This window comes from Chinchilla lanigera, unplaced genomic scaffold (assembly GCF_000276665.1).
Source record: "Chinchilla lanigera isolate Chin_1 unplaced genomic scaffold, ChiLan1.0 scaffold00001, whole genome shotgun sequence".
Taxonomy (NCBI): Eukaryota; Metazoa; Chordata; class Mammalia; order Rodentia; family Chinchillidae; genus Chinchilla; species Chinchilla lanigera.
Genome location: NW_004955402.1, coordinates 23,301,935 through 23,329,022, shown reverse-complemented (window position 1 = coordinate 23,329,022; position 27,088 = coordinate 23,301,935). Strand labels below are relative to the sequence as shown.

General features: G+C 37.1%; 2 protein-coding genes across 13 annotated transcripts in view; one reads left to right on the top strand and one right to left on the bottom strand.

Annotated features, from left to right (window-relative positions):
- The window catches only part of Kiaa1328 (KIAA1328 ortholog), a 293,177-nt gene that overhangs the window by 262,398 nt on the left and 3,691 nt on the right, over positions 1–27,088 (bottom strand). For 3 of the 10 annotated variants that reach the window (XM_005372825.2, XM_005372826.2, XM_005372827.2), the window contains exons 1-3: positions 9,385–9,697; positions 2,127–2,162; positions 1,253–1,395 (exon numbers count right to left, since the gene is read on the bottom strand). In XM_005372825.2, the coding sequence (XP_005372882.1) occupies positions 1,253–1,395; positions 2,127–2,162; positions 9,385–9,685 (480 nt within the window). In that variant the 5' untranslated portion in view covers positions 9,686–9,697. Of the gene's footprint in view, positions 1–1,252; positions 1,396–2,126; positions 2,163–2,501; positions 2,590–9,058; positions 9,320–9,384; positions 9,698–22,014; positions 22,295–27,088 lie in introns of those variants that run through there. The other 7 variants (XM_005372830.2, XM_013510287.1, XM_013510276.1 and 4 more) reach the window with 5 other exon arrangements.
- Tpgs2 (tubulin polyglutamylase complex subunit 2) overlaps positions 9,816–27,088 on the top strand; it is a 32,258-nt gene continuing 14,985 nt past the window's right edge. Inside the window, exons 1-3 of one of the 3 annotated variants that reach the window (XM_005372836.2) lie at positions 9,834–9,919; positions 15,736–15,888; positions 19,989–20,056. In XM_005372836.2, the coding sequence (XP_005372893.1) occupies positions 20,036–20,056 (21 nt within the window). In that variant the 5' untranslated portion in view covers positions 9,834–9,919; positions 15,736–15,888; positions 19,989–20,035. Of the gene's footprint in view, positions 9,920–15,735; positions 15,889–19,976; positions 20,057–27,088 lie in introns of all 3 variants that reach the window. The other 2 variants (XM_005372835.2, XM_005372833.2) reach the window with 2 other exon arrangements.

The following is a 27,088-nucleotide window of genomic DNA, read 5'->3' as shown; positions in this document are numbered from 1 at the left end:
AGGGAACACAAACACTGGTGAGAATGTGGAGAACTGGAAACTGTATACATTGGTGACAGGAAAGTAGCCACTGTGAAAAATAGTTTGGCATTTTTGAAAAAGTTAAACATAAACACCACATGACTGATTTCTAGCTATATCTGAAGATAACTAAAAACATTCTTACACACAAACTAGTATATGAATGTTTATGGCAGCATTATTCTGAATGTATGCATTAGCTGATGAATGGATAAACAAAATGTGTATTTAGCCATAAAAAGAGTAATGATACATGATAAAACACAGATGAAGCTTGGTATCATAATCACACCTAAATTTGTAGACAACTAAACATAATCATTCGTAACAAACTAGATCTTAGAAATGTCTTCCAAGAATACAAATTAAGGATTGTGAAACTTTCTGTGAAGTATCTGACGGTAAATTTTCTGGCTTGCTGGCATACAGTCTCTGTCACTGTTAACACTAAAACAGCCACAGACCATACCTAAAAGAATGGGCATAACTGGGATTCAAACAAATTTCATGTATTTACAAAACAACCAACAGAAGGACTGGCTCACAGGTCATAGATAGTAAATTCTGTCTTCAGCTTTAGTTGAGGAGAGAAAATATAATAAAAATTAAAATAAGTAGGTCAGAAGTCCTTTGGGCAGAAGAAAAATGTCAAATGGAAGAAGTCTAGATATACACAAAAGATCCAACTAGATACTTGTCTGAAAGATGATATACAAATGACCAAAAATGCCCAGGTACCATTATAAAGACAAGGGAGAAATCAATGACTGGACTATAAAAAGTAAGAAAATATTATTTTCCAAGTCAAGGTAATGCTAATAATAATGATACAGGTCAATTTTTAATAGAACATTATTCTTATATAAAAGGGTGTATCCACCAATAAATTCACAAGAACAAAAATCATAAAGGATGTATAATTTTACGAAAATTCTTATTAATCTGATTTACTACTACCACATAGATCAGAATGCAGATCTTTCAAGACATACTATATTAAAATAATATATTTTCTTAAGACTTAGAACATGTCTATATATTTAGAGCAAAACCTCTGAGTATTCTAGACATTTTGTATTCATTTTCGGTATCATTAAAGAATCTCAGAAGTTTCTCTACCTATTATGCATACTTGTAGATCACCTAATGTTCCTTTAATTAAAAGCTCTTTTACCCTTATTGGTCAGCACTTATAAGAACTAGTAAAAATTTTTTAAAATTAATTACTGACCTGTTCATCTACTGAATCTCCTGCACCTTTTAAAGATTCCACAGAAACTGAAGCATCAGTCATCCTGGAAGTCTTAACTTTAACATCAGCTTTTGGATTTAGCAACTTGTGTCTTGATCTTGTATTTCCTTCTGTAGAAATTCCTATGGGTTTTCATTAAACAAGATTTCAAAAAAATTGTATCTTCTTATTCTCTTAAACAATTCCCCATCAACTTTTGTTGATATCCTCTACTTTATGGAATCTCATGGGAAGAATTTTCTTTATAAACTTCATTTTAAAACTCTCAATATATAATACATCATGAAAAGATTATGCTTTCAAGAAATACTATAAAAATTCAATTGAAATATTTTTAAAGGTGCTGTGAACATTCATAAGTTACAATAAAACCAAGCAATTATAACATGTTTCATCAATATCATAAGGGGAATCAATGATATCACCTAGGTAGGGTGCTTTCAATGATTCCATTTTACTATTCATCTAGTAACAACGATTAAACTTTAATGAATTTCTTACATATACCTGTATCAAGTTTTCACACATTCTTTTGAAGTGTTAAATTTAGACTATTATTCCTTAAAAACATGTTTAAAAGAATCTCTGACCCTTAATACATGAAATATCCTACAAGTTCATTAAAAGTTGACTCAATCTAGCTAGTTCCTAACATGAGCCAGTATTTCAAATCTTGAAAGCCTGGTAAAATATTTTTAAACATCTGACTTTTTAAATTTGTTTTGAAAAAATAATTTTAGGTTCTGATGGGCTGCTATGTATCCAGTTATACCTACAAAATTCTCCTCAAGTTTTGTTTTCTAATAGGTAAGAAGCAAAGGAAGCTTCCCAAATTTTAACACAGAAATCCTACCTGGAACATACACTATTGATTGTTCTTCATCAGAAACTATGAAAAGGAACATGAAGGAAAATAATATAAAAGAATGTAACATTTTCCAAATGCTGCGCCTATTAAATACATGTTAGAATTCTTCATCTTGTGACCTGGAAATAGATAACTATTAAAAATAAAACTAGAAAGACAGGCAATTGAATTAAATGTGGCAAAATCAATATTCTTTAAATAATTTATAAAAGTTTTGGAAAGCCTTGTTTCATGAGAACTTTCATTCACTATCCAAACAGGGTATCTTACTATATACATTCTCTTTTCCAGTTCCTTTCCTTTTGTAAACAAGTAGCTAAGTTTTCCAGTTTACCCATTATTAAGAAACTAGCAAATTACCTTCTCCTAACACCTCCATATGTGCAATTTTTAAGATGAGCTTCAGCTATGAAGATCAAATCACTCAGGGCCAAGTCAATCATGCAAACACAAAGGCAGTATTTATTCTTCTACACTGCATTCATGAAATGTCTCAAAAAGTTCTACTATCAAAAAAGTGGAAGAAACTAAGAAAAAAAGAACCATTTTGAATTTCAAAAGGGAAAATTTAGAAAGGTTAAGATTATAACATTGCTACAGAAAGAGGGCCAAAATAATAAAAAGCTTTCTCTCTAGAATCAAAATAATACTCAGAACTATATCTAAATCCACATATGCCCAGATTTTCTGTTTTACTCCAGACAGGCAGCAGCTAGACAATTTTCTTTCCAAATGATCTAGAAAATTTCCAGTGTTTTCTGTTCTTTTACAAAATGTATTCAAAGATTTCTATGCAAAGCAATTATTAACTATGGCTTTCTGGAAAAGGTTAGAATAGGTTTAATAACATGGTCAAAAAGTTAACATACTTTAGTACAGTATCAACTCTAATAATGGAGTCTTCCCAGGCAATACTGACCAATAATGCCTAGAATGCCATAAGAATAATTATTAGGAATAATCAAATGCTTACTGTCCTAGCTGCTAGTTAGTTTCTCTATGCAGCAGCTGCAGCATCACAGCTTTAATATTTAAGAGGATATTATGTGTCCCTAAATTTTCAGTTTCCTCAGACATCAGAGATGGAGTTTAGAAAAGGAGACACACAAGGCAAGTAAACAAAATTGGAACCACTATGCCAAAGAAATTGACAGCAACTAATATGGGAGCAGAAAAGATTTAAATTCACTGGATACCAATTTAAAAATAGCCTTATAAAATAAAATTGTTCAAGTTCATCCATGACAAAAACAGATTCATTTTTTTTTACATCCCTTAGGATATACACAGGACCTTGTACACACAATAAGCACCCAATAAATATTTATTTGCTATTTGAAATATACTGAGGAAAAGGTATTCAGGGAGAAAAATCCAAGACAATGGGGCAAGATATGTTCCATATGGTAGTGCTTTTTAACTAGAAGATAGAGTAGAGAAGAATTTTCAGACTATTTTCCAAAGATGGCCTATGGAAGGACTAACATAACTTTTGAGTCCTAGAAAACAAACTACACTTCCCTAAGACCATTCACAAAGGAGTCTGCTCACAAATGGAAGAGATCAGCCATTGGAGAACCTACTCAGCTACACCCTCATTTGGAAATGCAGTCAAGTATTTCCTCTTTTCTCCTCAAACCTGTTACAAGTTCTCCTACCTTGCTCTCAGCTAGTAAACTTTTCCCATTTCTTTAAGGAAAACAAACTGTAAAGATCGTCCCCAGGCTTTTGCCAGCATACCCAACACTATTCATAGACTCTGCTTTTCCTCTTTTTGTGACACATAAAGTAACTATTCAAGCATCTAAAGCAAATGCAATCCTTACATTAAAAATTACTTTCTTACCCATAGATATTGTTCCTGATATTTTCTCCTTTTTTCCTGAATCATTTTTCCTATTTAATTTGATCCATCAGCATCTAAATATGTAATACCTTATTTTTCCAGGAAAAAAAACCTCTCGATTGTACACTCCCCTCCACCTATGGTGCCACTTTTGTTTTCATTCACTGGCTCCAGTTCTCCTCCCAATCAACTGTAAATTTTCTACAATCAAGCTTTTGAGCCTGGCATCATGGCACAACCTACAATCTCAGCACTTGGGAGGCTGAGACAGGAAAATGGCTATGAGTTCAAGGCTACATAGTGAATTCAAGGCCAGTAAAGCAAAACAAAACAAGACTTTTGAGCCTATCAATCCAGGATGACTTTTAACATACTTATAATATCCTGTACTGTTAAATCCATCAATCCTCAGGCTTCTCTGATCTATCAGAAGTTGATCTATCTTCTAGTTGATCTATCAAAAGCACTTGACATAGACGACCACTCTCCTTAAAACATCTTTTGTGTCTACTTTCAATGACACCATATACTGTATTCAGAATTTTCTCCTACTTTTCCAATAATTTATTCTGTGTCTCCTGACTCTTCCTGCCCTATAAATCCTGGGCTTAAATCTTAAACTGTGATACTGCATCTACACATTCTCTTGATGATCTTCTTCAGTCCTCATGTCCTTAAATACTATCAATAAACTGACTTCTGCCAAAGTAATTTTTAGCTTGTGCCTACCCCCTAAACCTGACATTGCCACTTAGATATACAAAATATCTCAAATTTGCCAGGTAAGGTAGTACATGCCTGCAATCCCAGCACCCTGGGAAGCTAAAACAAGAGAATCACAAATTCAAGCCTAGTCTGAGCAACTTATTGAGACTGTGTCTCAAAATGAAACACAAAAAAAGACTGGGGATGTGGCTCAATATGAAGGTCCACAGATGCAGTCTCAAGTAGCACACACAAAAAAAAATCTCAAATTCAACACTGAATTTGAGTCCAAAATCAGTCCAAAAATGAAGTGCTAATCTCAGTAAATGGCAGTTCCATCCTTCCAGCTGACCAGGCCAAAATCATGGAGTTATTCTTGACTTCTGCTTCTTTCATATCTTACATTCTCAAAATTCTGCTGGCAAGGCTTTCAAAATACATGTATACATAATTACTGCCCAACCACTTTTCACCATCACATATCACCTTGATCCAAATCACCTTTTTCTCTAGTCAAGATTACGGTAATTACCTCATAACTGCTCTCTCATTTCTAGGCATAACCCCTCAACAGCCCATTTTCACACAGTGATTAGAATGAACACTTTAAAATTTATATTAAACCTCATTCACATTAAAAGCACAAGAGTACTTACAAGGACTCACAGGGCTCAAAATCTGACCTCTGCATCTTGTTAGCTCTCTGACCTCGTTTCTTATTACTCTTCTCCTCACTCATTCCTAGTGTTATAGTTTGTGTCTGAATGTTCCCCTAAAGCCTGATGTGGTCATGGGGCAGGGGGTTGGGGGGTTGGAGGTAGTGCAATCTAGAGTTTGTGACTGATTCATAGTGCAATGCTGGGATTAAAGGTGCTGGAATTGAGGCTGGGTGATTGCTAGATCACTCTATTGACTGGGTTGACAACACCCTAATCCCAACAGTCTGTATAAGATAAAAGGAATAGAAAGAAGCTTGTTTCACCCTTTTTGCTCTTATTTTTGCTGTCTTCCACTGCCATGAACTGCTGCTCCTGTGCCATTCCACCCCACTTTGGAGCCAGCTGTGTATGGACCAAAACCTCTACAAACCATGAGCTAAATAAACCTTTCTGGCCGGGGATATAGCTCAGCGGCACAAATGCCTGCCTGGCAAGCGCAAGGTCCTGAGTTCAATTCCTGGTACCAAAAAAAAAAAGAGAATTTTAGAATAAACCTTTCCCTCTTTAATTTTGGTGTCAGGTATTTTATCCCAGCAATGAGAAAAGTAACTAAGATACCTGGTTTCCTTATATTTGTTAACCAATTATGAAAGGCTCTACCTCATAACTTTTATATTTATGATTTCTTTTATTCAGTTGGCTCTTTCTCAGTACCTTTATGGCTCTCCCCCTCATCACCTTTAGGGCTTTGGTCACCTTCTGACTAAGATCTTAACTTCCTTAATCATGTAAGTACTTAAAATCATAAAATTATAAAACTCTCTTCCTGCAGTTCTTCTAATTATCCCTACCACATGCCCCTTTCCTGCTTCATTTTTCTCTATAGCCCATATAACTATATATTTTATCTATTCTTGGTCTGATCTCACAGGATGTAAGTACCAAAAGGTGATGATTTTTATCTTTGTTCAAGTTTGTGTTCCCAAATATAAAAGAATATTGGTTCATAAGTAAGCCATCTATGAAAGAATGAAACGTATTAATTTATGAAGCATGGCCCAATAACTTGCAGTGTTCTTTCTTTATCTCACTCAAAATATATAGGCAAACTTTATTACTGTTAGCCACATACATGTAAAATTTCTTTTCAAATAGAAAAAACTCAAAAGTGACTTCAATTTTTTTTAAAAATAAGGATAAAAATATTTGAAAGTGCTTGCATTCAATGTTTTCTTTCTAATAATGTCATCTTCCATCTCTTTAATTTACTGTACAGAATTCCCCCAAAATGTACATTTTATGAGAAAGTAAAAGAGATGTAATATATGCCAAAGGTATATTGGCTATATTACTGTGTTCCTTGTGCCACCTTATTTCTACTTTGGTTTCACACACCTCAATAAAACAAATATACGAAGTTATAAAGTATCTTTAATACTGGTATCAATCTATCTAAAGTCCCAAAAGTGAAGTAGTAATTAGAAACCCAGGACAGAAATGGAGAATATAATATGCATCTCTATTCCAGATGTCCAGGATCTGAAGTAAGTTTAATACTGACCACTTTAACACCCCTGTGTATGTAATTATTTTTGACCACAAAGACTTTCTGAGCTAGGATATTCTTTTTACATTAACATAAAGTCTTTGTCTATCTTTATTTGGAAATTCAATGGCAGAGATTATAGCAATGTTTTGACTGGGTCCCTTACAGTTCATATTTGTTAATATCAAGTTACTAATACTGTTAATGATAATCTACTTCAGTGCATTTAAGCAATCAAATTTACTACTTCTAATATTACTAGCAACTATAGTGAAGCAGCAATTTACAACTGATGAAGCATATTTTACTGGAAGATTTAACCCATGAAATGATAATATGCCATATAATATGCCTTTACATGTTAGGGACTAAGACAAACCTATCCCAAAATAGCACTGCTGAACCATAATATGCTGGATATACATAATTAACAAGAACAACAGTAAAAAAAGGTGACAATTAGTCACAGATGATCTGTCTTCTCATGATGGAAACTTCCATGATTGCAAAATCCTTCAATCACATTTCTCTTAATTGCCTAGATGAGGTATTGAAAACCTTTTTTTCATTTGTGTAAAAAGAATACCAGCTCATAGGAACATACTGGCTTTTTCCCACTGAAAATTCCAGTATAAGGACCCTAGGGATGATCTGAGAAATCATCAGCATAACAGAAAAAAAATCAAGATCCAAAGCACAGGATTAAACCAAATGCTTAACAACTATCATTCATGCTTTTCAGCAATTACTCAGTAACAAATTTACACTTAACACTGCTTTGATGCCTTATGAACATAAAGAAAAAACTGAAGGCTGGATATTAACAGATTATATGGAATAGGCTGTGGAAGCAGGTGATACTAGTAACCAATTTCTTTCCTGCATCTGAATTTCTATAAAATGTAATCACCATATTTTCTAATACAATTTCAATTTCTTACTACCAATAAGTAGATGAGTATTTGATATAAAAATTTCAGAGTAAGAGAGACTATAGATGATTTCTATGTGGAGTACAATGATATGGCTACATGAATAAGCAAAGGCAGGGCTGCTAAGACCAAGAGACAGGTTCAGTCTACATGCTTATTAATTAACTTATCTGGTCTCACTGCAACAAAGCGTCACACACCCCTCAACCATGTATTCCATATTTGAACACTATTAGTTGTTACAAGTTGATATATTTTAAGAATCTCCTATACTGGCAGTATTTCATGAGTAAACTCATCTCAAGTTTCTGATTTCCTAATTCAGCCTCAATGTACATATTCTTTTTCCATCCATGATAGGTAAATACCATTCGTTACTGATAGGTAAAGAAAAAAATATTTAATTTACACAGTGCACTAGTTTGCTTTCATCCGCAGTCTATATTCACAATTTCATTTGCTTCTCACCAACCTACCAAAGGCAAGTGGTAATTATGTTTAGTAAGTGCATAACCCTAAACATGTACCGGCACAGTTTGCAAAAATATTCTCTGCACACATGACACTCTAATCCTTGTTAACTCAATAAAAGAAACTGGTAATACACTTCTGTAAATTTCACTGGAAGCTAAGTAGAATGTCCAAGGACTGATTTTGCCAAACATAATAGCAATGCTATCACCAAGACTAGCAAACAGACAAAGATACTAGCCTCCGAGGGCATTCAATAATACTCCCTCTTCCAAATGATGCCCTTATAACAAAGAATTAAATTACAATCATGAAAGCTCAGGCAACAACAGCATACCTAATCCAGGGACAGAACATGGGTTAAAACAAACATCTGACATCTCATTACAGATATTGTATTCAGACTACTATCAGACAGAAGGAAAGCTCCAGAACTTCTCCATCCCAAAATGTCAACCCCCGCAGGTAGTGATCCACAATCTACATGATAAGTCAACGATTTGCAGGTACAAAGATTCACACCCCATTCTATAATGAGCACCACTAGCACATGTCTGTGAAACCAAATGCACATTTCTCTTAAAGCATCAGTACGAGGCCTTCATTGCTCATAAGCCTTCGAAGTCCAACCAGGTCTTGACTTGCTCCTAACATAGCCAACTATGGACAAGTCTAAATCAACACAAAAAAGGCTTCCCGCCTAGCTAGCACACAGCCTTGTCCAGCTAACACCCAGCCTCCCTCAGCCAGAAGCTCACCCCACACTTGGTCCGCCTGAGGACTGGGAGGGTCAGCAAAGTGATGCTACCAGCCAACGCTTGGCCCGATTGTAGGCCATCCTTCTCCAGTTCAGCGCCAAGAAGGGGTGGGAACTATCAGCAGCGTTCCCACGCCTGGCATTCCGGACTGAGATACTTAACACCCAAGCAAGAGGAAAGCCCAGCCCTAGACTTGAGGCCGGACAGCAGGATCCTGCTCCCGGGGTCAACACCGCGCTTCGGTCCACCCGGAGTCCCACGCGACGGCCTCCCCTCGCAGCACTGGGGAGGGCACCGGCGCCCCCTGCCAGCCGGGCAAAGGATACAGTCCCGGCTCCAGAACGCCGCGCCGTCGGGGCGGGAGGGGCCCGCCACGTCCGCCATCTTGAAACAACCGCCACTGGGAGCGTCGCGCCGGGGCCGCCACGCCCCTGCCTCCACGCTCAGTGCCCATTGGCCGTCCCGCGCAGAGGCCCGCCCCCGCTTGCGAGGCCGGCCAGGGCGGGGCGGGACGGTCTGGGCGAAGGGCAGGCGGGGTCGCGGAGGTGCAGTGTGGTACCCCGCCCGGGGCCGCGGGAAGGAGCGTCGGGTGGAGCTGCTGCTGCGGGACCAGCCCGGTTCCCCCATCCTGCCCCGCCGCGCTCTCAGGCGTCGCGAACTACAGCTCCCGGCATGCCGCGAGCTCGAAGGCGAAGGCGCTGAGGCGGGGTCCCGGTCTCCTCTAGTCCGCCGGGCTCTACGCCCCGGTGCCCGCCGCGCGCCGAGCAGGGACACGAGCCATGGAGGAGTCACCACCCCCGCTGCTGGGCTGCAACAAGCCGCACCTGGAGAAGCTGACCCTTGGCATCACCCGCATCCTAGGTGAGTGGGGACGAAGGGGGATTGTGCCCAGACCAAGGGGTGGGGAGCAGAAGAGAGGTTGATGGCGGCGTGGACCGCACGAACTGGACCCTGAATATGGGTGGGCATGATGCGTGACTAGGCCGGGGAAGGGTTTGCTGGCAAAGCTGGGAAGCCCGAAGTTTCCCTCCTCCCATCCCCACTTGAGGATCCACCCAGGGCTGGGAGGCACGGTCAGAGACCTGCAAAGGGGACACAGTGAGCACCTGGCAATTGGGAGATCCGGTCTTGAAACTTCCCTGGGCAACGACTGCCAAGCGCCACCGGGTACAGCACCTGATCTGCTCAGAAACAGTCAAGCTTGCTAAAGAGATTAGTTGGTTTTAACAAATGTTTATGTTAGACTCTGGGCCTATAAAATACAAAAGACAGAACCTTGGGTCTCCAGCAGCATGAAAAGAGATCAGTAATCCATCATTGCTCACAGATATTACAGAGGAGGTCACTGGCGTTTCTGAGAAATTAAAGAACATGTCCCAGAGAAGATAAAACTAGATTTAAAAAAAAAAAAGTTAGATAGAAAACCAAGTCTACACGGGCTGAAAAGCACCCTTCAATGTCTGCCCATCACAATTATAATAAAATCTGTTTGTTTAATATTTGAAAATTAACGGATGTAATATAACCTGCAAATAGACTAAAAGACAAAAGCCACCTAATTCTCAATAGATGCAGAAAAAGCATTGACAAAGTCCAACATCTTGTTGCGAATGATTAAAAATAACTTAAATAGAATGTTCTCATCCTATAGAGGGAATCTGTGAAGAGCCAACAGATAATATCATGATGACACCACTCAGAACAGCAACAAAAGGCCTCTCCCTCTTGAGGGCCCGCACTCTATTTCTATGAGTGTGTACTTTAAAAGTACACATTGCCTCATAAATCTCTTTATGCCTTTTACTGATGCGTACTGAGAATTCTTTTTCACTGATGGAAGTCAGCAAACCTGCAACTTGCACAGTGGATGAGGTTAGTCAAGGTTACACTCCACTTTTGGGACCTGCTTGGACCCTATCCAGTGACATTTCCTTTGGCCATCAGCCACAGGAGATAAGCAAGGAATCAAGACTACAATTTTGACTTCTCTAGCTCTTAGTCAAGGTGATGCTCATCTGTGCTATTATTAACACAAAATGTTGCGTATATATTCCTGATAACTCTGCAAATGTGTCTTACAAGACCTTCATCCAAAAGTTATTGCAGTGTCAGATTCTGCCTTAAGTTTCAATGGCATGCTGGTAACAACCCTATCATCTTCCTTCGTCTCTTTTAGGTCAGTCAGAATGAGATTTTTTTCCTGGCTAGTATGGTCAGTGCCCCCTATCGGTATGAAGTACCAGTACTTCAGCCCTTCTATAGCCCATAAGAGTAAGGTATCAAAGTCAGGAGGGAAAATGAGGTAGGATAAATAAAAAAGGAGACAAGGAACTTGTAATATTAAAATTTACTTTTAAATAGAAACTGCAGCTTTGGGACAAATATTATTCAAGTTTTTTCCCTTCCGGGAAACATTCCTAAGAACCTTAAAGACAGCCTATAAACTAGGCTCTGTGCCTGTGACTTTCACCTGTAAATTGCAGTCCCTCTTACCAACCTCCATCCTCATCTGTAAATGTGCTTCCTCATATCAACCATCCTCATCCTAAGAGGATAGTATATCTCAGCTTCATATATAAATAGACTGCATTTTAACCCACCAAATGGGCAAAACCTGACAGACACTAGAATACACCTCCTAAATAACTTATTTTAGGGATATCCACAAGTCCCCATAAATATACCCAGCTTGAGGCCATAGGGTCCTCTCTCCCTCTTGAGGGCAGCACAATATTTCTTTGAGTGTGTACTTTTAAAATTCTGCAAACAAATGTCTATGCCTTTCTAAAAAAATAGCAACAAAATGTGTCTTAGGTTTCCAACACCACACTGGGCTTAATGATTTAGGAGGAGGAATACAGGACTTGAGAGATGGTCCTATGGCTGTGCAGCAATAAGGATAAAAAGCAAAATTAGTAGAGGTAAAGGTGCATGTGGAAAAGTCAAGGAAACCAGGTGCAAGCTTTCAAGAGTTCTCATGATGAAACTACGTGGGACAGACTTAAATCATCCAGCAACATGTTTTGACAACATGTATGGAATGTTGTTTACCTAGGAAGCTTACCTGAGTGAAGGAGTCAAGACCTTTTATTAGAAATCAGTCACATAGAGAACCTTTACTTAGAATGTACTAAATTTCAGAGTCCCTAAAGAAAAATAGTTATTCAGCAAAAACCAGATAATTTGCACTAACAAGGCACAATGAGCCATTCTTATCAGAGAATGATGGGGTTCTTCCAGAGAGCCAGCTTTCTAGATGCCGACCAAGGGCCGACCTTACAAGTTGTTGAAGGATTGCAGTCTCAGGCTTACTATGTTTGATTTTTCTGCATAAGAATTCACTGTTTCGGTGATACATGCATTCTCATCTTAAAGCAGCAAAATTCATAACAGTGCTAAATCTTGGAAGCAGCCTATCCATCAACAGATGAATGGATAAAGAAAATGTATATATACACTGCCATAAAAAGAATGTCATTAAAGTGTATGTACCTTGTGACCATAATTTAAGTGAAATAAATCAGACATACACAAGCTTAAATATTGCACTATTTCTCTTATATGAGAAACCTAAAATATAAAATATAAATAAAGAGCACAATAAAGAGCAAAATAAGAGCAAAATAAAGAGCAAAATAAAAAAGTAGATAATATGTGCCAGGTGTGGTGGCACATCCCAGCTCTCAGGAGGCAGAGGCAGGAGAATCATTGTGAGTTCAAGGCCAACCTGAACTACATAGTGAGACCCTGTCTCAAAAAACAAAAACAACAACAACAACAACAACAAAATATATATATACACACACAGAGGGAAAGTAGTAGATCGATCTTTCTCAAATGGGATGAAGTGTGAGGGGCAGGGAGTAAAAACAGAATTGAGATGTGTTCTGTACAATTACCAACTCCCCACAAGGAATATAATCATTATATACTGCAAACATACTAATAAGAAAAAAAATAATAATAATAATTGAATGGCTGCTAGCCACTGCCCCCCTAAAGAGAATTCATTGTTATCGCTTCTATTCAACACTATATCAGAGGTTCTACCCAGGGCAGTTATAAAAGTAAAATAAAGACATATGAATTGGAAAACGTAAAAGAAAGATAATCTCTACTTACAAATGATATGCTTTTGTATGTTAAAGGAATTGAAAGGAGGGAAAAAATGTAAACATTAACAATGATAAGAAAACAAGTCCAGATAAAACAGTATCTAAAGGAATAAAATAGAAATAACTAAGTATGATTGTTTTGTTTTTTGAGACAGGGTCTCACTATATGGTTCAGGCTGGCCTTGAACTCATTATGTAGCCAAGGCTACCTCAAACTCGAGGTGATCCTCCTGCCTCAACCTCCCAAGGACAGGGATTACAGGCATGTGCCACCACATCAAGCTGTTAAAATACAGATCAAAATAAATGAGAAGCCATCCTATGCTTATTTATATGAAGAGTTAACATCATTAAAATCCGAGACTGTTGCTCAAACTGACCTACAAATCTAGGAATTACAAATAGTACTAGAATCTCAACTGTCTCTTTTGCATAAATAATTCTAAAATTAACATGAAAGTGTGAGAGTGCTTAAATAGCCAAAACAATCATGAAAAAAGAGGACAGTTCCTCTCACTCATACCTTCCCTCTTTAAAATTTACTGCATTTGGATGGTTGGAAAAGTTCAGGAGTTGAATAGTGGAAAAGGTTACACAACACTGAATTCTTGATGCCACTGAACTGTACACTTGAAAATGGTCAAAATGGTAAGTTTTATGTTGTGTATTTGCCACAGTAAAAATAATTTACCTGAGAGCTACAGTAGTCTTTACAGTGTCAGTGGCATAACAGCAGAAACGTAGATCAGTGGAATAGACTTGAAATGCCAAAAATTTTCACTTAAAAATTCACTAATTTTTAATAAGAATATCCAGACTACTTAATGCCAAAAAATAATTTTTCAACAGATAGTGCAGTGACAACTGGATAGCCACATATAGAAGAAGGAAATTGGATCCTTAACCTCAAATCATATATCTAAATTAACTCTAAATATTAGACCTAAATGTAATACAAAACTCTTAGAAGAAAATATGAACCTTAAATTACTTTTTAAGTGATCTTAGATTAGGCAGTAGATTCTTAGATATGCCACTAAAAGCACAAACAGCAAAAGAATAAGTCATAGTTCCGGAAAATTAAACATGCTGTTAAAGATACCGTCAAGAAATATAATCAAAATAGGAGAGAGTATTTGTAAATCATCTATGAAAAGTGACTCATGCATGGAATCTATAACGAATTCTTACAATTCAGCAATAAAGGATAAATGCAGTTGAGAAGGATCTGAGTTGATCTTTCTCCAATGAAGATATACAAAGACAAATAAACACATAAATGTGATTGTTTTCATAAGTTATTGGGGAAATACAGATGAAAATCTTCATAAGATACCACTTAAAACCCACTAGAGTGACTTTAAAAGACATGATAAATGTTGGCAGGGATGTAGAGAAATTGGAACCAATCATAGAATGCTAGTGGAAACATAAAATGGCTCAGCAACTTTGAGAAAAGAGTTTGGTAAGTCCTCAAAAGGTTAAACAGTTACCATGTGACTCACCAATTCCACTTCTACAGAATTGAAAACATATACACACAAACACTTGTACACAAATATTCTTAGCCATATTTATTATGCTGAAATGTGGAAATAATGCAGATGTTCATCACCTGATGAATGGCTATGCAAAATATACATTCATACAATATAAAATTACTCAGACATAAAAAGGAAAGGTTATTGACAGTGCTATAACATGGATGAAATTTGAAAACAGAGTGAAGACAGTTGCAAAACTGTATGTCCATATGTATGATCCCATCAATATAAAATGCCCAGAATAGGCAAATATATAGATACCACGTGTAGATGAATCATTGCCAGAGTCTGGTGAGAGCGGAATGTGGGCAGTGACTGCTAATAGGAATACGGTTTCTTTTGGGGGGTAACAATACACAAAAGAATACATTAAATACCACTGATTTGTACACTTTAATAAAAGGGTAAACTTTATGGTATGTAAATTATGTCTCACTAAAACTTTAAAAATAATTCTCAAAACAACTCTATGAGAATTCTTGCTCTAAACCCCAGGATTGTGAACTTAATGTAATATTTTACCTTTGATATGTTAAATGGCAAAAGGGATATTATACAGGTTAGCACAAGTTCACAAACATATTAAAACATGCTGTTAAGAGGAAATGACATTAAAGAGATTGGAAGCATGAAAAGGATTTTTTATGCTGTTGCTTATCTGAAGATGAGTGGTTTCACAAGACAGGGAATATAGTGGTGTCTTGGTACTTGCTGTAATTGGTTCTAGATGCAACAAGTACCAAAAAGGTTTTTTAGCTGGAGAGGGTAGCTGATTACAAGGCAATCAACACTGCCAAGTTCTAGCTTTCAAGTATAGTACCAAACAACAAATACTAGGAGAAAAATATCACATCAAAATTTGTCAGGTATCAAACTTGATAAGTTTCAAAGCAGTTGAGCACCAAAATATGATTGTGCAAGTGGTCTCTTTAAGCTCAGAGTGGCCCCAACTGACAGCAAGTAAGAAACTAGAGACTGCAGTCCTGCAACCCCAACAATTAAAATCTGCCCAAAACAGGAATCGGCTTTCAAGATGACCTCAAGCTCCCAATGAAAAGAGAACAGCTGAAAGAGAGCAGTGTGTGAAGCTGATAGATCACTGACTACAACCTGAATGGAACCAGTCATGCTGTGCCAGAGTTTTGAGCTCCACAACTGACCTGCTGAAAAGGTGTTTGAAGCTCTAATTTGTGTTAATTGCTCAGCAATGGAGAACTAATATTCTCCCCTTTGAGTAGTTTTACCTAGCCACAAAGATATCTTAAGTTATATTTGCTCCTCTGACTCACGAAAACATGTAATGTTACAGCTTTCATCCCAAAGCCTCTCATATTTTTGTCTGGCTGTGTGGCCACACTTCTTAAATTATGTAAATGACAATTTCCTCTGACCTCTCCTGTTTTACCAAGTCACCTTTTCTGAGCCCACAAACCCAAACTACTTGTATCTGTCAGCATTCTTTTTTGCAAGACATAGAATGTACTTTAAGGTGAGAAATTTACTTTAGCTAGGTAAGGCAGAAAGGGATTCATTAAGGGCCATTAGCCTACGAAATCACTGGGAGAGCCAAGGAAAGCAAACTGTATAATGAGAACTTTAGTGCATAAAAGAGATGTTAAGTAGGCAGTACCTGCAGCTTAATGTAAAAAAGAAGCTAGGGGATTAGAAAATTACTACTGCTACCACTGCAATATCCAACCCTGTGAGGTCAAAACACCTTTGCAATTATGCTTGTAAGAGGAGCCAGTCTATCTACGCTCTACCTCACCTGCTTATTCTTTTCTCCAAATTTTTTTGAGGGTAGGTTCTAAAACACTGTGGTCCTTGTGATCAGTATCACCCAATTTAACACATGATTATATTATCTGAAGCTTTCATGTTTTTACATGTTTTCTTGTTTAGCAGTAAATTTCTTGAGACAGTGTCTTCTACTAAAATTTTTAATATTTGGCAGTAATTTCCCCAAGCTGAGGACACATCAAATCCTTTTAAGTGTACATGTTGCTGACTCAGACTTTTGACCTATAGTACGTCCTGATTATCTATTACTGGGTAACCACCCCAAGATGTAGTTTGAAACAGTGAGACTCACTCTCCTACTTTTGTGGATTGACTGGGTTTAGCTGGGGTCCTGCTCGTTTTGGGTCTCAACTATTTGCAGTTGAATAGCAGCTGGGACTAGAATTATGTGATGGCCTCTGTAGTCACATGTTTGGCTCCCTCAGTGCTCCTTATCATGGCCTCTCACAGAAGACTAGCTTTGATTTATTATATAATGCCTTGGGACTCAAAGGAAAAGGGAAGTTGCTAGTCCTATAGAAGTTTAAGTCCAAAACATAAAGCATATGTTTACCATATTTTATTGGTCAGAGGAATTTGAAGCCAACTTCCAGTTAAAGGAGGTGGAGTAATAGACTTCACCTCCCAGTGGAGAAGTGGACTAGGCATGTGGGGAAGGAAGGAATTGACAGCACCCAAGTTTGGAATAAACTACCAGAAAGAGTGAATAATTAGGTGTGTCCTCTTGCAACTTTATATACTAGAGTACCCTAGGGTATAGCCAGACAGTATCAATATGTAAGCAGCTGGGTCATTGGCAAAAATTCTGTATTGTATACTAGTGCATGTGAAGTAGTAAGTTGCTAAGACTGATCAAAGCTAGACTACATTTCCATAGAATAACATCTAAAGAGCTGAGCCAAGGAACACACGGCAACATTTGCACATAACCCCTTGTCAGTTAAACCTGTACATGAGTGTCAGAGAATTGGTTTTCTGGCTTAACCTTTTAGCCTCAGCGTTCTTATCAGTAACATTTATTAAGGGCTGGAAGTGTAGCTCAATGGTAGAGCGCTTCTGTGGCATGTACAAGGCCCTGGGTTAAAGCCTCAGAAGTACATATATACAGACATACATAAATCTTATTACCCAGTTATTCCCTATGTTGGCTTTAGTGGAACAGTGTCAAGTGGAACCACCCGTGAAGGGGAACACATAGCATATTCCATCCTACCCTAATCAGGGACATAACAAAGATTCATTCAGATCTAATGTTTTGAAGCTTGAAGTGTTTTTTCACAACAGCACTTTACTTCCCATGTCTTACAAAGGGTATTGAACAGAAGGCAAAAAAAAAAAAAAAAGAAATTGTGTGTGTATGTGTACTTATGTGGCACTTTCATTTTTTCAAAGCACTTTTACTTCTGCTTCTCCTACCAAGGGAAGTACTAGTATTCTGTCCTACTGAAGGCAAAGACAAGTGAAGATTCATCTCAGGTCATAGGTCATACATCTACCAAGATCAGCTGGAGTCAAGAATTCTTAGTTGCTCTATTGCTAAACCCCAAGATGTGAGTGTTCTAATAACTTAGAGGAAACTTCAGTTGTGTAGAAAGGGTGGGTACTGCACAATTACAGAATCAATGAACCACGTAAAACTAGAAGTCTGACATACTTCCAGAGATTTTTAAAAATTAATAAATTTTATCTACAGTTAGCTAGGCCTTATGGTAAATACCCAAGATACAGCTCAAAATAGAATATAGTTAAGTACAAACATATGTAGCACAGACCCTGCCTGAGATTGGATGATGTATCAGGAAAATCAGACGTCAGTATGAACTGGAGTCAAGAGAAATGGTTCCATGGAGGAGGTAGAATTTGAAGCTAGCCTTAATTAAGAGTAGGATGTGGGTAGATGAAGAGAAACATTGGCACATATGGGTATATGTATCAGGAAGGGGGTATAGCATAACTGAATATGAGTATAGATTTGGTTTTTGAGAAGTTGCAGGAATTGATGCAATGAGGAAACTGACATTAATGAAGCGTAGGATTTGGACTGTGAAAGAAAATTAAACGAAGAAATACAGTAAGTCCTCAATCTTCCAGAGCAAAGGGAGATCTAAGCAATATTCGATACAAAATAGGCCTAAGTATAGGCAGGAGCTAAGGATGGATCAAAGCAGGGAGAAATTTCATGGCTGGAATTTCCTCAAGGCTTGCAGTGACCATAGTGTAACACTAGAGTGGTAACAGTGGGAATAATTTACACATAGAGTCATAAAGAGAAAAGGTGTATAGGCTTTGCATGAGTTTCATAGGGCTGCTATAAAAACACACATGGTGTGCTTTAGAACAACAGAAATTAATTCTCACAGTTTTGGAGTACTAAAATCTAAAGTCAAGGTGTCAGCAGAGCCTTGCTCATTCTGAAACTTGCAGGAGATAGATCCTGCCTTTACTTTTTCCTGGTAGTTTGCCAGCAATGTTTGGCATATGTTATCTTAAAGGTGCTTTAGTTCAACCCTCTCTCTTCACAGTGCCATTTTCTATCTATGTATTGCTTCACATGGTGTTCTTTCTAGTACAAATAGGGCACCAATCATATTGGACTGGGAGTCTGCCCTACTCCCATATGACATCATCTAAATTAATTACATCTGCAACAACTATTTCCAACCAAGATCATATTCTGAAGTCTTGGGGTTAGGACTTCAACATAACATTCATAGGAAAGATAAAATTCAAGCCATAATAACTTTCATGATAGATTTTATGTTTTAGGTCAGGACTTCAAACTCTTGAGTATGGGTGAATAGATAAGTAGGATGAAGTATTGGAATCTTTTATATTTCTAGGTAGCTTTTTATTTACCTCAGAGTAGTAGGTAAATCACAGTTCCACAAAGAGAAGGAACCAGATAATTTGGAGACCTTTTTCTCTTTTGAGGGTGTAGGAGTATGATTTATTTTATGCTCGGAATATTTCTGGACAAAATTCATTTTTCATAATGTTAGCTTAGTTTCTAAATCTTGTACAGAGCGAGAAAATTATGTTCAGGATGAGTTGTATTTACAAGAAAAGCAAAGTTTTATGTCTTACAAAACTTAATGAGGTATTGTTCCTTATTCCTTTCCACAATAAGTGTGTGTATTTAGCCCACTGAATGTTCAGTGTGAAATCACTAGGAATTTAGAATCCTCTTTAATTAACAAGTGACTGAGTAATGATTGAGTGTAATATACTGTATGTTTTGTTGGTATTCTTTCTACCAAGTAGACTTTATCGTCTTAAATTATGGGACTGAGTGCCTTGTCAGGGACCAACCAGTTTTCTGTTTTCATTACAGGGGATTTAATGTTCATCAGAAGGATCAGATAGTCCTAGCCACATTAGCAACATTTAGTCAACCTGTAGTGTAGACTGTGTGTTAGTGAGCTGATTGCAACTCTACAGAATTTTTTTTTCTTACTCTAGAATCCTCTCCAGGTGTTACAGAGGTAACCATCATAGAAAAGGCCCCTGCTGAACGTCATATGATTTCTTCATGGGAACAAGTAAGTATTGTCATGTGGAACCTTCCTCTCCCTACAAAGGCTCTCAGTGCCCCTGAGAAGAAAAAATTAGGGCAGATAACCTATTCCTATGTCAGATCACAGCTGCCTTCCATTCCATGCCATTTCCTTTTTAAACAATAAATCAACTTTATTGAATTAAAAACCTGCATACCACACAATCCACAAACTTACGTAAAACAAAATTCAACAGATTCCAGCACATTAACAGATTTGTACGAGTATAACCACAGTCAAACTTGGGTATTTTAGTTATCTCAAATCAAAACACTGTATCCACTAAGCATCATCTCCTAAACCCTCCCCCCAAATCTGGACAGCCACTAAGCCACTCTCCATCTCCATAGACTTTCCCACTCTTTTTCTTTTCTTCAGAATAGACGATGGACATAACAACAAACCCCAACATATCCAAAGAAATGTAAATTCTACAAAGTGAGCTCTCATACCACATTAGACTAGACACTTGCAACAGAAACATACTCATTCCATACCATTTCCCCGGTATGAAGTATCTCGCCTAAGCAGTGATAAACCTATGGAGGCAGTGAATATTTGAAGTTATATGCAACAAAAAATAAATATCGAGCAAGGAAAGGCAAAGATGTGCTTTAGTAAGCGTCATGCTGGGCAGAGCTTGGTTAAGTGTGCAGATAACTACTAATCAGATCCATTGCTAGTGCATCCCAATTTTCCTCTGATCTTTCATTCATTTGTTCAGTAAAACTTTCAATCTCCTAAAATAGTCCAAGCAGTGTGCTTGATATTGAGCCCTGGGTATTTACTGGTAATTTTTTAAAAATCTCTTTTCTTACCACTTGATCATACTGTCTTAAGACAGAGTAGATCGTTACAAGCATAATTACAAATTAGACTGAGTACTATGAAAGAGGTAAAGGGACAACTGTCCAGAGGCCTGACCTAGTCTGGAGGTTGAGAAAAAGTTTTCCCAAAGAAGCTGCAAAAGGTTGTTAACTAGACAGTTGGGATGCAGATGAAAGGGGTTTCAGTCTGTGTAAAGGCTTTGAGAATAGAAAGGATTATTTTATTCCAAAAGTGTAAAGAAGGAACAAGGTAGAGGTCAGAGAAGACCAGACCATCAGGAGTTTTAAGTAGGGAACTAAGAAAGTCAGTTGTCTCTTTGGGAAGACCATTGTGGTTGTAGGAATGCAAGTGGATTTGACTGGGGAATGATCATACCAGGCTAATTAGTATATTCTTCACCTCAAATATGTGTCTTTTTTATGACAAGGACATTTAAAATCTTTTATTTTGAGATACATACTATTATTAACTGGGTTCATCATCATCCTCTTCAATAGAACACCAGAACTTACTCTTCCTAATGCATTAACCAGGGTCTCCCCTTTCCCCCAGCCTCTGGTAATCATTCTACTCTAATTCTATAAGCTCGACTTTTATAGATATAAATGAGATCACAGAGGGTTTGTCTCTGTGTCTGGCTTGTTTTACATCATTATTAAAATGTCTATACCATCCAAAACAATTTACAGATTCAGTGCAGTCTCTCAAAATTTCCATGTGATTTTTATAGAAGTAATAGAAAACAATCCTAAAGGTCATATGGTACCTGAATAGACAAATAAATAAATCTTGACTAAAAAGAACAAAACTGGAGACATCAGAGTACAGGATTTCAAAGTATGTCACAAAGCTATAATAATTAAATACATGATTCTGGCATAAAAATAGACACAGCAACCAATGTTGTACTCTTTTAAAGTCGCCAGTCTTATCAGAGCCATTTCATGGTGCTGCTATGGTTGACCTTGTTACAGATAACATTGAGAAAAAGATATGATTGAAAACATTTGTCTTGATCCTTTACAGGGTTAAGCTAACCCATTAAGGAAAACTGCCTTCAGGATTCTTGTCTAGGGTGGAGCACTGTTAAGGCTGTGATATATTATGTCACTCACTTGAAGCAGTTTTTGAGGTTTACTGTTCTTTGTGTCTTGGTCTGTATATTTCCCACAACTCTCAAGACTTTACTCATTTGTCTCTATTTTACCTACTACACTGTAGTCTATTCATTTAGAACTTGCTTTCTATAGCTTCTTTCAGGGCTAGAGTATGCAGTGTATGTCACTGCAATGTGGTCTGCCTCTTGAACACTGCAACTGTCTTGGGTTTCTCTTCAGCTTAGGTTGATACTTAGAAGACTGCAGTTGTGTGGCTGGATGAGTAACCATCAGAGGTCTGCAAGAATTAAAAAGCAGGAATGAGGGAAAGATTTTTAACTAAGACTGTAAAAAGAACATTATCCTCAGACATACTTGGTGTGATTAAAAAATATAGTTAATTTTTGTTGTTCTTTAAAATTTAGTACAGTAAAAGGCACTCTATCTCTGAGCAACATCCCTAGCACTTTTTTTTCTTAAAACAAAGCCTTGTTAAGTTGCCCAGGTTGACCTCAAATTTGCAATCTTTGTGTCTCAGCCTCTAGAGTAGCTGGGATGAGAGGAATGCGCAATAGAGCCCTACTTGGTTTCATACTTTGAGTGTTGATCTTTGAATATGATGAGATATAAGGATACAGATTCTGTGGCATGTACATAGCCAATTTTCCAAACACCTTTTATTAAGAAGATTGTCTTTTCTCCATTGTGTGTTCTTGCCATCTTTGTGAAAAACTGGTAAATAAATGGATTTGATTCTGGGCTTTTAATTCTGTGCCATTGTTCTTTGTGTCTGATTTTATACCAGTCCAGAGTGTGTTTGAGTTATGATAGTTTTGTTTAATACTTTGAAGACGTGTATTTTAATGCTTCAAATTTTGTTCTTCCTGCTAAAGATTATTTTGGCTGTTGGGCAGTGGAGTCTTATGTGGTTCCATTCACATTTTGGGATTTTTAAAAATTTCTGTAAGCAAGGTCATTGATATTTTGATGGGAATTATGTTGAATGTGTAGATTGCTTTGGGTAGTATGAGTATCTTAACAATGGTAATTCTTCCAGTGCATGTACACAAACTTTCCATTTTGTGTTTGTTTTCTGGTTCTTTTGTCAGTATTTTCTGATTTTCATTGTCAAGAACATTTCCTTGATCAAATTCATTAAATATTTTTGTAGCTTCTGTGAATGGAATTGTTTCTTGATTTGTTTCTCAGCAATCTCATTGGTGTATAAAAAATCTGATTATGGTATGTTGATTTCATATACTGCAACTTACTGAATTTGTTTATAAATTCCAACTCTTTTGGTGGAGTCATTAGGTTTTTGAGGTTTTTTTTGTCTTTTCGAGGCAGGGTCTCTCTATGCAGTTCAGGCTGGCCTTGAGCTCACTTTGTAGCCCAGGCTGGTCTTGAGCTCATGAAGATCCTCCTGCCTTAGCCTCCCAGGTGCTACAATAACAGGCGTGCGCCAGCCACCATGCCCAGCGAGTCATTAGGTTTTTTAGTATATAAAATCCTTTCATTTGCAGAATTAATTTGACCTCCTTCTTTCCTATTTGGGTTCTCTCTTCCTTTTCTTTTCTCTTTCTTTCTTTCTTTCTTTCTTTCTTTCTTTCACCTTCTTGTTCTAGCTAAGACTCCTAATACTTTATAGAATACAAATGATGGAAGTAGACATTCTTATCTTGTTCTTGATCTTAAATATTTTAATTTTTTCCTGTTCAGTGTGAAGAGGTAAATTGCTAAGGTACCTAATTTTTTGAGGGTTTTTGTCATGAAGGGAGAATGAATTTAATCAGATGTTTTTCTGCATTGAGATGATCATAAGGCTTTTGTTCTTCATTCTGTTGATGTAATGTACTGTATTTATTGATTTGTATGTGTTGAAGCAGCCTGCATTCCTTGTGTAAATACCATATGATCATAATCTTTTTGATGTGCTGTTGTATTAGATTTATTAATATTTTTGAGAATTTTAGCATATGTTCATCAGAGATATTGATTGGTTGTTTTCATTTTTGTTGTGTCCTTGTCTAGTTTTAGTATAAGGGTAATCCTGGCTTTGTAGGATGAGTTTGGAGCAGTTTGCTCCATTTCAGTAGTTTGGAATAGTTTGAGAAGACTTGGTTAGTTTTTCCTTAAAGCTTTGGTAAAATTCTACCATGAAGACTCCTAGTCCTAGGCTTTTCAGTGTCATTGCTTGTTATGGGTCTGCTCAGGTTTTTTATGTGCCCTTGAGTCTATTTTGTTTGCTTATAAATGCCTAGAAATGTATCCATTTCCTTTATGTTTTCCAATTTGCTGGCGTTTAGTTATGCATAATAGGTCTAAATGACCATGTCTCATTTTTCATTACTGATTTTACTTGAGTCTTCTCTCTTTTTCTTGGTTAATCTAGCTGCAGTATTGTCAGTTTTCTTTTCAAAACACCAACTCTTTGTTTCATTGATCTTCTGTATTATTTTTTTACTCTTTTGCTTCTGTTCTGATCTTCGTTATTATTTGCCTTCTGGTAATTTTGGGTTTAGTGTATTTCTTTGTAATCTATTTTTTTATGAAGGCACTTATTAGTGTAAACTTCTCTGTTACTGCTTTTGTTGTAATAGGTTTGTTATGTTGTTTTTCATTTTCAGTTGTTTCCTGAAATTTTTAAATTTTCCTTTTGATTTGTTTACTGACCCTTTGTTTAAGGGAATGTTGTTTAACTCATGTATTTGTATAATTTCTAAAGTTCTTTTTTGTTGGTTTGTAGTTTTATTTCATTGTGGTCAGAGAATATATATGCTGTGGTTTCATTCTCTTTGACTCTATTGAAACTTGTTTTGTGGCCTAACATATGGTCTAGCCTGTAGAATGTTCCACTTTCTACTAAGAAGAATGTGAATTCTGCTGCTATTGGTTGAATTGGTTCCCAAATATCTTTTTAGGTTTATTTGGTCTGAAGTGCAGTTTAAATCTGATGTTTCTTTGTTGGTTTTGTGTGAGTGTGTGTGTGTGTGCGTGTGTGCGCGCGCGCGCGCGAGAGAGAGAGAGAGAGAGAGAGAGAGAGAGAGAGAGAGAGAGAGAGAGAGCGCATTCCACATCCAGCACAGCTCTTTTAACTTCCCAGAGGCAGACAGTGGAGGATGAAGAAATGAAGACAAGAGTCAGAAAACAAAAAGTTGAGGTCAGGTGGAACCCTCTCTCCCAATGGGAGAAAAAAAACTTCCCAATGACTGCATTGCATTTATTTATACACTCAGGAGGCTATTTTCAATTGAAACCTCCCCTCTGCTTAGCAAGTTGATTGCTTGTTCACCTCGGGGCACCTTTCAGTCTCCAAGCAGGAACAGCTTGTTTACGTGGCTTGCCTCAGGTGCTGCATGTTCCTGAACTGGCTTTGCTTTAGCCCCATACATGTGACCAATCTCCAGCTTCAGCTGCTCCCCACAGTTTGTGTGTGTGTGTATGTTTCTGTGTGTGTCTGTGTCTATTTCTGTGTCTATGTCTTTGTCTGTGTCAATATATAAATTGTCCGTTGATGAAGATAGGATATTGAAGTCCCTAGCTACTGGTGTTTTAGAGCCTTTGCCTCCTTTTCTATTAAGAGTTTACTTTAAAGAACTGGTTGCTGTAGCATTTGATGCATATACATTTATAATTATTATTTTCTCTTGTTGCATTGATCCTTTTTTCATTATATAATGACCTTTATCTATTTTGTTAGTTTTTGACTTAAAGTCTATCTATCTAACATGGTATAGCCACTTTTGCTTTTGGTTTCTATTTGCATGGTGTGGTAGTCAGCTTTCCATTATTGCTAATAAATATGTAAGAGAAATCAACTTCAAATAAGCAAAGATTTATCTTGGCTCACAGTTTTGGAAGCTTCAGTCCGTGGCATCTTGATTCTTGGCTTTTGGGCCTGTGGTGAGGTAGTATGACTTGTCTGATGTGTGTGGCAGAAAGAAACAGTGTAGCTCACCTTATGGCAGTTGAGAAGCAAAGAATGAAAGAAGAGGAGCTGGGTTCCCAATATCCTTTTCAGGGGTGTACCCTCAATGACCTATATTTTGTCACTATGGGCTATAATACTAAGCTTTGAACTAAGCTTTTAACATGTGGACCTTTGAGGCACACTTAAGGGCCAAATCTTTTTCCATCCCATTTTTAGACTGTGTGTGTCTTTGCTGGAGAAATGAGTTTCTTGTAGGCAGCATATCATTGGGTTTTGCTTTTCTTATCAATTTAATATATATCTTTCAGTTGGGATATGTAATCCTTTTGCATTCAAAGTCATTTTTGATAAGAAGTAGTCTATCATTTTGTTAATTTTTTTGGTTGTTTTATAGATTTTTTTTTCATCCTCATTGATATTTAGGATTTGGTGGGGTTTTATACTTATTGAATTTTGTTCTCTTGTTTTTTGTATATCTGCTCTACTGTTGACTTTTTGTAGTCTTACATGTTTTCACTTCTAGTGTAGCACTTTTTTAAACAGTTCTTGTAGGGGTGGTCTAGTGGTGATAAACTCTTTCTGGTTTACTTATCTTGGGAAGATTGTTTTTTGTCCTTTTAAAAAAAGGGAAAATTATTCTTGGTTGGCAATTTTCTTTTTTCAAGACTTTGTATATGTCATCATCATCTCTCTTTACCTGTAATGCTTCTGTGGAGAAGTCTACTGTTAGGAAAAGTCTACTGTTATCATCACTTTCTCTCTTTACCTGTAATGCTTCTATGGAGAAGTCTCCTTTTTATGTCACTTGACACTTCTCTCTTGATGTTTTTACAGTTGTTTTTTCCTTATATTTTTGACAGTTTGATTATAATAAGTACTAGAGAAGATTTTTTAGGGGGACTTTACTATAATAGCTCCTTTGAGCTTTCTGGATATGGATATTGGTATCTTTTCAAAGATTTGAAACATTTTTAACACTTGTTTCGTTAAATAGATTTTCTGTGCCTTTTCCCATTTCCTCTCTTTGTAGAACAAAAAAGTTTGCATTCTTAATAGTGTCTTACAAGTTTCAAAGGTTTCTTCACTCTTTTTAATTTGGTTTGTTTCTTTGACTGCGTCACTTTAAAAACCTGTCTTCAAGTTCGGAAGTTCTTTTTTCTG